The sequence below is a fragment of the Cupressus sempervirens genome, chromosome 5, assembly GCF_028749045.1.
Source record: "Cupressus sempervirens isolate cs-2001-9-10 chromosome 5, ASM2874904v1, whole genome shotgun sequence".
NCBI lineage: Eukaryota > Viridiplantae > Streptophyta > Pinopsida > Cupressales > Cupressaceae > Cupressus > Cupressus sempervirens.
In genome coordinates this window covers 293,313,137-293,325,570 of record NC_143122.1, presented here as the reverse complement: position 1 = coordinate 293,325,570, position 12,434 = coordinate 293,313,137, and the positions used below count along the sequence as shown (strand labels likewise).

At 36.3% G+C, this 12,434-nt stretch overlaps 1 protein-coding gene across 1 annotated transcript in view; it reads right to left on the bottom strand.

Moving 5' to 3' along the window:
• The window catches only part of LOC149555729 (glucose-inhibited division family A protein), a 329,684-nt gene that overhangs the window by 244,475 nt on the left and 72,775 nt on the right, over positions 1-12,434 (bottom strand). The window contains exon 3 of the mRNA XM_089829868.1: positions 10,235-10,326. Within this exon, the coding sequence (XP_089685994.1) occupies positions 10,235-10,326 (92 nt within the window). The remainder of the gene's footprint in view (positions 1-10,234; positions 10,327-12,434) is intronic.

Genomic DNA, 12,434 nt, shown 5'->3' with positions numbered 1-12,434 from the left:
TTTACCCCATGTCGTAAACACAAACTTCCATGTTTATATATGTTAAGTTTCAACTTCTATTTGATGATGTTATAGTGTGTTTAAGTTATATTCAATAAAGGGTGCATGAAATAAGTCTTAAATTGTTAAAATCACTACATTTAAAGGGTTTTTTCAAATTTGCTGATTCATCGCCAATTCACCAGCGATTCACCCCCGATTCACGATTCGATTTGGCCATGCCGATTCCGATACGATTTCGATTCTCGTTACTATGGTTTAGATAGTACTTGGCGGGTGGTAAGTTTGTGGTGAGGACAAACCACAATAGCCTAAAATACTTCCTAGAATAAAAGGACTTAGTAAGTATCGGCAGAAATGGGTGAGCAAGATCCAAGCTTATGACTTTGATATATAGTATGTGAGGAAAGAAAAATGTGGTTGTTGATGTACTTTTGAGGAGGACTACAATTGCTGTTCTATGTTCCTTGAGTGAGATTTCAGCAAATTAAAAGTCTCAACTAATGGTTGAGTATTCCAAAAATCAATTTGCTTGTGAGATCATGGATGGATTGACATAGAATGACAAGTACACAGTGTATGATTATGTGATACATTATAAAAACAAAATCTGTCTAGTCCTTGGTGTTGGGAGGTTGGTGCCTCCATCCCCTCTAGGCGAAGGTATCATTCAACATAGACCGATGGATTTGTGACATGTACTTAACCGCCTCCCATGGATCCTTGTCCCTAGTTATTGTGACATTCATTGATAGCTCGAACTTTTGGTGTAACGGCAACGGTGATTCCAACAAGTGGTATCGAAGCACTGGGTTACAGGTTCAAATCCCTCGAATCATGCTGAGGGGGATTGTTAGGAGGTTGGTGCCTCCATCCCCTCTAGGTGAAGGTACCCCTCAGCATAAACCGATGGATTTGTGACATGTGCTTAACCGCCTCCCATGGACCTTTGTCTCTGGCTGTTGTGACGCTCATTGACAGCTGGAGCTTTTGGTGTAACAGCTTAGGTGATTCGAACACTTGGATAAAAACTTACGGAGTAGGTACTACAAGATTTCATGATACAGTAGTTGCAAGGTATCAACAGTACTTCAAGGCTCACAGATAGATTAGAGAAGATTCTAATAAGGGCCTCAAGGATGATGTCTTGTAGTATGTTCGTGAGTGTGTGACTTGCTAGCAAAGCATGTCAGAGCTCACCTTCCCAGCTGGTCTTTTCTAACCATTGCCCATTCCTAAGCAAAAGTGGAAAGGTATTTCTATGGACTTTATTATAGGACTTTTGAGGGTTCAAGGGAGATATTGTATTTACACAACTGTGGATAGACTGACACAATATGCTCATTTATTTTCTATCACAATCGATTTTACAACATCTTGGGTGACAAAGTTGTTCTTCAGAGAGGTGTTTAGATTACGTGGACTCCCCAAGACAGAGAGATCATTTGAGGTGGAGGACATGGTTTTCTTGCATCTTCACCCTATAATCATAGTACACTTAAGAGGACTAGCGCAGAGAAACTCAAGCTGGTATTTTATGGTCCATACAAAGTAGTGGCGAGAATTGGACAAGTGGCCTATGAGCTTCAGTTACCTTCTGTGAGCAAGATATTTAATGTATTTCATGTGCTTAAAGAATGCTTTGCAATAGCATATTATACCTTCACTTGAGTTACCTCCATTCGATGAGGAGGGTAGATTGATTTATCTTCCTATTGAGATTTTGGAGATGAGGGAGGGAAGGTTGAGGAGCAGAGTCATCAGGGAGTACTTGGTACATTGGAGAGATTTTCCCTTGAAGGACGCCACCTGGGAAGGTGAGAATATATTGCAACACCTAGCTTTACGGTTGCTTGTGGAAAGCAACTGTGGGAGGGGAGGATTGTCTTGTCCCATCAATAGTCTTCTTACCAAATATTTGAAGATTGGCCTATCACCTAAGTTCATGTGGGTCAATGGGATGGTTAGGGGACTCACCTAAAGGTTCACAAAGCGTTGCAAGGACTATGTGAGTAATTTTGAGCATTTCCAAGATAATTTTACTTTTTAGGGCAATCTCCTATTTTTTTATGGAGAAAGGACAGTTAAAAGGACCACCTCTACAAGTATTTCCAATATTTTGAGTGAGGTTCCTAATTTTTAGGGCAAGTTCCTAAATTTTAGAAGGAATTGTCAGTTAGCTTGCAAGGGTTCACACAGCAACAGTGATCACAACACCTAAGACAGAATTTAGTTTTGAGCTCCGAATTGCGATTTATTAATAAATAAGGAAATAATTGAACATTTCCTAAGTTGGCATTAATTTTAAATAAATTAATATAAGTGAATATTATATTCAATTTATTCCAAATAAATTATTCAAAGGGCCATGCACTCATTTCTCTAGGCAACAACTTATAATTTGTGCTTAATAGCCTTAATAAATAAGGGGCCAATATAATATTAAAATAAAAGATCTTGGAGTTCGAGCATTTTGAAGAGGCCATATATTTTAATGATAAAATTATTAGAAAGGGATGGAAAACCCTAAAGCAGTCGAACTTGCTTGAGAGGGAAATAAAATTTGTTTCAACTCTCATTTTTGCATCATCCAGCATTGAGAATCTTTGCCTACATTTTTTGAAGAGCTCTGTGTTGGGATTCTCAAAAATTAAGGGACTTGGGGATGAAAATCCTTTAACCCTGTCAGCCTGGACATTCCTCCAGTGCTGGTGAAGTTAGGATTGGTTGAAGTTTCAGAAATTTTTGAGTTGGATATTGAATTTCCCAGAGCAACCATTCTAGTTTGATCTGAAGCAAGGGCTGCAGTTGCAAATGAAAAGCATTGTTAGCCGACTGGATGGGTCCGGCAGTGTTTCCGTAGCCGACGAGGTGATGTCTGGCGATGTTCTGTATTCTGTAGCCGACGGGGTGATGTCCGGCAGTGTTTTGTATTCTGTAGCCGACGGGGTGATGTCCGACGATGTTTCTGTATTCTGTAGCCGACGGGGTGATGTCCGGCGGTGTTTCTGTATTCTGTAGCCGATGTCGTCGGTAAATAGTTTGTAGCGGATAGAATATTTGTGGCCGACAGACTCCTTCGGGAAGGTTCGGCAGTAGTATTTATATCCCGTCTGGGATCATTGTAAATTATCATTCATCTACTATTGCGAATATAATTTTGCTGTTCGTGTTCATTGTCTGTATGCGTTCATTTTCTTTACCTGTACGGTAAACAAGCATTAGGGCCCGTTTGGTGAGCAGAATAGGAATACGTATTCTGGAATACATATTCTGGAATAGAATGTATTCCTATTCTCCGTTTGGTTCAGCCAATATTTGATGGGAATTCGCGGACCCGAAAATTTATATTTTCTAAAATAAAAAAAAATGGAATAGGAATACGTATTCCAATACCACCTATTTTGGTGGAATTGCAAAACCCCATTTTTGGGTCAAAAATGGAATACGTATTCCATTTTTGCTTCATATTCCAATCCCATTTTGGTGCATCCAAAGAAGGAATTCACAATTTTTGGAATACGTATTCCTATTCCGCTCACCAAACGGGCCCTTAGGGTGCAAGTCTGATTGGGATTCAGCGATTTGGTGTTGCCAGGGTCAAGATACTGGGGGAGGTGGATTGAGGGGAAATTTGTGGAAAATAAGAAAGATTTTAACCTGTACTGGGCAGATTGGGTATTCTGAGTGCAAGACAGAGATACCACGGCCACTTTCTAGCCTTTGCAACAGCCATACAGTGTTACATCCCAATTTTTGCCCTAAATTTCTTTTTAAAATATAGCCATTGAACCGAAATAATTTTTCATGTTCAAGTGAAATTAGTTCATAATAGTCGTTGATTTATCATGGTAGTTATAGTTGTTGTTTTATTTATTCATGTTCATGTGAAATTGAAGCACGTTACATAGATCTAATTATCATATGAAATGAAGACAGTTAAATTTAGCCGTTGTACATTTATGATGAATCAGTTAGTATTTATGATGAAATTTCCTAACAATATTGTCTAACAAGATTATGAATCATGAGTTGATAGTTGGCAAGAATGTTGCTTTAAAGGTTGCAGGATGAAGACCGGAGAAAGAGGGGAAGAATTACAAATGAGGTCATCGGAATGGGATGATCATAAGATTCAGTCATCAAGAATAACAGGTTTGACCTATAAAAAAACACCCTGGCTAGGTCATCAGGACTTGACAATAAATTTTGTAGTGGAATCGCATGAGCTAAAAGAATTTAAAATAAATAAATAATATAAATAATAAAATAAACAAAGTTATTACCTTTAATATATTTTATCAATTAATAATATCACATAATATTATTCTTATTCTTTCGATTAAGTTCATAAATAAATAAATACAAAGTGACACCATTACATTAGGAATTATTAATCTAATGATGCCACCTTGCATATACTTATAAATTTAATCAAAATAATAAAATAATATAAAATGATATTATTAAACAACTCTTCATCTTTCCTTTTTCTTTCTTTCTCCCTTTTTCCTTTCGTTTTTTCAAGATGTTTGAAAATAAAGAACTTAATTATAACTCATGTAACGGCAGGAAGCCGATGAGTCTTTTCCAATCCTTTAATAAGATGGCTTTGTTGTATTCTGCATTAGACATCTAACTCTTTTTCCTTCTCCGCAAACTTCTCTTACCTACTCTACTACGGTGCTTTAATATCAGAAATTTCTTACGTTTTGTATCACCCTTGTCATCTACTTCAATAAAGTTCTAAAGGAGGCCAATACGCCAGGATTTAGTGTTTACTAGAGCCGTGAGTCAAGTAAGGTGACGACTCAAATATCTTATATCATTTTTCATTCGTAGTTATTGGTTTTCATAGTCGGCTCTATACATAACTCGAAAATCTTCACACCAGAATAGCTTTGCTGTCTATACTGTACTCAAAATGCTTGTATTAGTCTAAAATCTCTATTCTTGATCATTTCACAGAACCATATAGTGATAATAAAAGCTTAAATAGTATATTCTTGATCATTTCACAAAACAGTATAGTGAAAATAGAAGCTAGCCGATTGTGAATACAATATTTACATTTCCCTCTCTCAAGAATAACCGAATGCCATCAAGTGGAAATTCTTTGAATATAAGATCTTCTATTATAATGCTGTATATGATAAGCTCAACAGATTTACATGAAGTGTCTTTCCTCAGATTAATAAGTTTAACAATATAGAACAATGTTCAGATCTGTGTACCAAGGATAATCATAGAACTTTAAGCCATAATCATATGAATAGGTACATTTTATGATAGTAAAAAGTGAGGGTTCAGGCACCAAAGATACACCGGTCTAACAACCTGTTAATGGTGAGGAGATGTAGAATGAACCTATCAAAACAAAAGAAAAACAAGAAAGATAATCAATAACCAATACTTACATATAAAACAAATACAGTTAGCTCATGCAATTTCGAAATTTGTTGTCAAGCTGAGTAGTGGAGATTGGGATATAATCCCATACATTGAAATCCTTGGCCAGGGTGGTAATTAGGCAAACTTGCCACAACAAATTGATCGCGTTGTCATCCTAATGCTTCAGTTATTCTTTCAAATAGCTGTTGGGACCTAAACCCACCCGAATACTCCGATGGCTGAATCAATGAACATCCCATGCCCGACCTCGGGGTAGGGAGGGCCATTCTATTAATTTAGAACTTGTGGGGATTAGTAAAAAGGTCCGTGGTTGGGAGGTTAAGCCTATAATAATGCTTCTCCTCTCACCAAAGTCAGAGCTTGGACAACCAATTTGGAAAGACTCTAATTCAAATCTATATGTACTTTTTATCTTTTAGTTAGTATTTTCCTTTCCTGCTGAAAGTTTTTTTTTATTTTACGGAAAAGATGAATGTTATCTTAAAAAGTTAGTTAGTTATTCATAAGCAAGTAAAAGTATTTTCATTTCAGAAATTAGTTTAGATTTAGTTTCAGCTGAATTTGTCAAATTTATAGATAATGATAAACTTGTTTTATTAGGAAAGTATTATAGATTATATACTCAGTTTTAAGCCGTTTTCTTTTCTTTTTCATGTGAAGAAGATACTCAAATTCAGTTAGTTTAATGATGGAATTAGATTGTAGAAAAACCAAATGTTACATACAGCCACCATCGCCTGCTGATTTCACCTAGGATAAGGTCTATCGCAGTTTTCCGAAATTTTGAAGTCTGGAATTGATCAGAATCAGATCACAGGGGTGTTAGAAGCATTGGATACTCAGCATTATATCTTTTAGCTCTTCTAATACCCGGTACAGCTATGTACTATTCTGAGAAAATAAACTAAACTAGCAATTGTACCATTTTCAGTGTTAATTTCAGATTGAGCACCATATTGGTTTCCATGAATTATTTCCAGCATTGTTTAATTAGTAAAATTGGCATTTAGTATATCACTCGATCACAAAAAACATGTCAAAACAATCAAAACTATCAAAAAACAGAAAATAGAAAATAAAAATAAAAATAAGATTTCATCTCGCTGGTCAAATTCAAGATTTTCAAACAAAACTCAGCAATTCTCTGGAAAAGACCTAACTCACATCTTTTAGAGGAATCTTTTACAATTTAACCTAGTATTACCTTAAAGCCTCATCTAAGGTAGAAGAGATTTAACAATGTCCAAGCTCACAGAGAAAACAAGGTTCGATAAAAATATTCGGACTGAATGAAATGGATCTCCTTAGCCTCTTTGTGTACATTTGCAGAACTTTTAGAAAATATATTGTAAAATCACTTTATAAATAATAATCCTTTTAGCTCCTTATTGTTGGTGTAAATAAGTATTTACTATTTACACTTTACTTAAGTTTACTTAGGATAATGCATATTCATAAGGCATTGGATAGAATTACACCCTTTGAGGCTTGGTGTGGAAGAAAACTAAGTGTAAAACACTTCAAAGTTTTTGGTTGTCCAGCATGGGCAAGGATACCTCCACAAAAACGAAAAGCATTGGAACCTCAAAGTAAACCTTGTATATTTGTTGGATATCCTAACCACCTTAAGGCATACAAACTCATGGATCCAGAGACACATGAAATTTTCTTTAAGAGGAGTGTTTGGACTCCTTCAACTCCTCCTTCCTCCTTCATGGAAAGTGATGATAGTGATGATAGTGACTTGGAAGATGATATTCCTTCAACTTTGACTCGCAAGACACCACCTTTGCAAGGTCCACAAAAAGTTGAGGATATTCCTTCTTCTTCCACTAGACCTTGTTGGGCACAACAAACACTTGATTCAGCAGGTTCATTGGTGGGGAATCCTTCAGATACTAGGAGGACAAGGACACAGCACAAATCATTTCGACATGCATATATTGCCATTGCTTCTAATCCATAGTCGTTTAAGGAAGCATCAAGGGTTCCTGAATGGGACAAGGCCATGGAGGAAGAATATAACTTTTTAATGAAAAACAACACTTGAGACTTAGTTCCTCTTCCTAAGGGATGAAAGTCAGTTAGGTGTAAGTGAATCTATCAGACCAAATTTGCAACGGATGGAAGCATGGATAAGTATAAGGCTAGACTTGTTGCCAAAGGTTTCTCACAGGTTCCTAGTATTGACTATACTAAGACCTTTGCACCAATAGCTAAGATGAACTCCATTCATTTGACACTAGCTATTGCTGCAGCTCATGGTTGGGTTGTACATCAGATGGATGTGAAGAGTGCTTTCCTCAATGGGGATCTTCTTGAAGAGATCTATATGGAGTAACCTCAAGGATTCATACAAGATTCTACTATGGTTTGCAGCTTGAGGAAGTTTATCTATGGCCTCAAGCAAACTCCTAGGGCTTGGTATGCCAAGATGGATTCCTTCCTACTCTCAGCAGGATTCACCAAGTGTCATTCAGATTTGAATGTCTACATTCTTCAAAGGGATGAGTCACACTTGATACTCGTGCTTTATGTAGATGACTTGGTCATTACAAGAAGTACTTCATCCATCATTGTCAATGTCAAGACTTCTTTGCAGGATAGATTTGTTATGTCAAAATAGGTTTACTTCATTATTTCCTTGGTATTGAGATCACACAGTCTTCAATTGGGATCACACTTTCTCAACCCAAGTATGCTCTTGATTTACTTTCTCGCTTTCGCATGAGCGATTGTAAGCCTGCACCTACTCCCTTTCTTTCACGTGTTAAGTTAGAGGCCAAGTGTTCCACTCCACTTGTTGATGCTACATTGTACAAACAGTTGGTTGGGAGTCTCATTTACTTGACATACGCATGCCCTGACATAGCTTTTGCAGTTGCCATGGTTTTTCGCTTCATGCAAGAGCCACATGAGCTTCATTGGAAGGTTGTCAAACGCATCTTGCACTACATACAGGTTACACATACACATGGGATACACTATGCAGCAAGTACTAGACTTCAGTTGGTTGGATACACAAACTCAGATTATGCAGGAGATCTCAATTCCCGCAAGTCTACTTCAGGTTACATGTTTCATCATGGTTCCGGCAAAATACTATTGTACTTTCTTCGACTGAGGCAAAGTATCAAGGGATTGTTACTACAGCTACAAAGGCTATATGGCTACGAAAAATCCTGAAGGAGTTTGGGTTCAAATTTCCACAATCTACAGTCATTCATTGTGATAATCAGAGTGCTATTGAGATCTCAAAACATCCAATTCAGCATCAGCAAACCAAACACATTGAGGTTCATATGCACTATATCAGAGAGCTGATACATGAGCAGGTCATTGAGTTGAGGTATTGTCCTACAGCAGAGTAAGAAGCAAAATACTATTGCACTTTCTTCGACTGAGGCTGAGTATCGGGGGATTGTTACTGCAGCTACAAAGGCTATATGGCTACAAAATATCCTGAAGGAGTTTGGGTTCAAATTTCCACAATCTACAGTTATTCATTATGACAATCAGAGTGCTATTGAGATCTCAAAACATCCAATTCAGCATCAGCAAACCAAACACATTGAGGTTCATATGCACTATATTAGAGAGCCGATACATGAGCAGGTCATTGAGTTGAGGTATTGTCCTACAGCAAAGCAGGTTGCAGATATCTTCACCAAACCTTTCACTAAGGTCAAATATATCCATTTGCGAGATCTCTTGGGGGTGCGTGATATTTCAGTAAGGGGAGTCACTTGACTTCTCCCTTCTTTCTTACAGGAGGGATCTTTTCCTAACATAAGGTCTTCTTCTCTCTCAGTTTCTTTTATTGTACTTATCTTTCTTTTCGGAGGGGGTTTCTCCCCTGTGGTTTTCCCTCTTTCTCCGCTTTATGAGAGATTGCATTGCATATCATTTGCACTTGCATATTGTACATGGGTACCTAAGATGGCCTAGTAGCTGGGACCCATCTTGCATTATTATCTAGCTTTTATGAACTTAAGTACATTTCCCTAAGTTGCACTTAGGGGGGGGTGTTGGTGTAAATAAGTATTTACTATTTACACTTTACTTAGGTTTACTTAGGATTATGCATATTCATATTAGTTGTTATGTAGACACCTAGGAGTTTACATATTCATATGAGTTGTCATGTAGACAATATAATAGTTTGCACTCCAATTGAGCACATGTCGTCTACTATGTCTCTTTATAAGATACACTTTTGCATTCTTATCCTCTCATTGTTGCACGAACATTCATGCACAACGGAGGATAATCCACTCTTGGTGGACATGTGCTTAGTTGGTATGCTTATCTCTTTGCATGACTCCTAGTCATCTTGATTGCCATTATATACAAGGCTCTTCTATGATGTATTCATCCAATCATCTGATATCCATTCTCATTTGATTCTCATTTGTCTCTCTTGTGCTATCTACTGAGCTTCTTGATCTTGGCGTTGAATTATTGCCTTAGCCAAATTCTTACACTTATAAATAACTTAATATTATTTAACCTTTTGGCCCCAAGTAAGGTCACACTAAAGAAATAAAATATTCAGCTTTATAACAAAATTAATTAAATACAAGTTTACAAGAAAAACAATAATTTAGATACTTTATTAATTGAATTGTTTGTTCTCCAAAAGCCTGCACCAAAAAAGTGGACATTACAAAGGCATCCAATTGGGCTGATCAATTCACTGTAAGGGGAGGTGTTTATGCTGCACATTTTGTCAAACCCTTTTTGCAATAAAGCTCAGCCCACCCAATGTTCTCAACTTAAAAACAAATATAAGAACTGACATTGAAGTGACCAGAGCTAGTACCTATCTGCCATTCTCCCGATTTCTCCACCAAGTGCATCTACTTCATGTACCAACTGTGATTTTGCAGGGCCTCCAACCGCTGGGTTGCATGGCTGTACAATCATAGAGAAAACTAATTACTAGCAACACTATTTCTCGCCATTTCTTCATAATGCATAATTCGAACATCCCTAGTTTGCACACCTCATAATCCTAAGTCATTTTTTCTAGGAAACAGTGTGTGGAATCAAGTTTTTCTCTAATTTAAAATAAACAACCAAAGCGAGAGAATTTGAATTATATTAAAAAAATGCTTCTCAGACCCAGTAAAGGCATTCTGAAACAATTTTGTTAATGAATATCTCTACCTTAGCTGATAAAGGAAAGAGTGACAAATGAAAATAAATATAGAATGATGAGAAGAACAGAAAATACCTTTGTGAGATTCAACATGGCTACACAATTATGCACCTAGAAATAGGAAAGAAAAAACCTCAACATCCCCATACCATGACTCCAGTCTTAACTGCACTTATTCTCATTTCAAAAGGAATCATGGGCAATTTTAATGTCAATTGCAGCATTAAAATTGGTATCTCAGCTTTCCTTTACACAGGTGTGTCTTAGCTTTGTTATATGTTCTTACCACATTATAGCCTATCTGAATTTGTTAGGAATTCAACTCCCCTTGAACAAAGATAATAACAAAAGATTGTTATCCATGAATAACTCTAATTTACTGTTTTAAGATAATTTATTTCATGTATAAAATAATTTTTATAGATGGACACCACATCACCTTTTGCAATGAGAGGTTTTAGGATAAGTTTTAACAACATAGGCATAAGTGACTATGTGAGATTTCTCTCCAAAAGGCCAGAAGTGGGATGGCATTGAACACTCCAATTAGACTATCTTGATGTTCTTGGCCATTCTATCAAATGTATTACAACTTACATACAAAGTCTGAATATACATGAAGAGCTACAGACAAAATTAGAGTTGTCTGCAACCATACATTCTGTACACTTTTCATCATCTGATACAGAGATAACATTGATACAGAGAACAGAACTAGACATATAACTACAATAACAATATGATAAACTAACACCTACTCATATAAGAGATGAATTGTTTAACTGTGTCCATACCTATTGATATGAATTTTGTTCCACTACAACATGCAGAGTCAAATACTTAATGTTTTGAGGAAAAACACCAAACACTCAATCCTCTCTTGATATAAGGACACTTCTTATGCTAAGCCTGCAAATTAAGATCACAAGGTGACTTCAAGGTTTCTTCTATTGTGACACTCGCTCAGTGGAAATGATCTGAATTGCCGGATCATCAAGGGGACTTCCGCTAGTTCATTCAAGCCTTGTCAACCTGATTCTAATGATTCGGTTTTCACAGTGAAAATCTATTTTTCTTTTCAACTTTGGACTTTAACTTAATGTCTAACTCTTACCACTTTTATTCCTACCCACTTGTGAATGTCTGGAAGTATTGATGGACCTAGACTCTACTAGGTGCAATCTCATTATTGACTCCACCCACCTAGTGCAAGCTTTTATGGTAGATACTAAAGGTTTTCAAATCAATATCTCACCTTTAATCCCATCAAATGAATACAAACTAATGACTCTATATCAATTGAAGTTATTTGTTTTGATCATCAGTTTACCACGCAAGGCAATTCTTCAACTGAAAAACCGAAGGACACAAAACATTGCAACACTCTTGTCAAGTGTAACACACTCACCAAGTGCAACACACTCGCCAAGGGAAACAACAAATGTCCTAGGAAGAGCACACAGGAAAACGAAACAGGTACACCAAAGGATAAAAGTACAAATTTGTGTCACCTTTCTCGTTGACTTATTAGAATGATTGAATTTGAGTATTTCTATCTAAAAATCAATTTTGTTCAAACATATGATGTAGATAAATTCATTGTATATAAGTTATATATGTTCTCACACTTTTCCAGTTGGAAATCTCTATTAAATGCATGTTTTATGCTAGTTTGTGTCCAATTACTAAAGAAATAAAATTATTTCAGAAAACTGACATTTCAATAACTCTTACTCTTTTTAATGATATTTTTTTAATAGCATATAAATATCATTTTATAGAGCTCAAAGTTAACAATATTCTCATATAGAGTTTATAATTTTTTACTTAGATGTAGTATATTGTAATTTTAAAAAATACA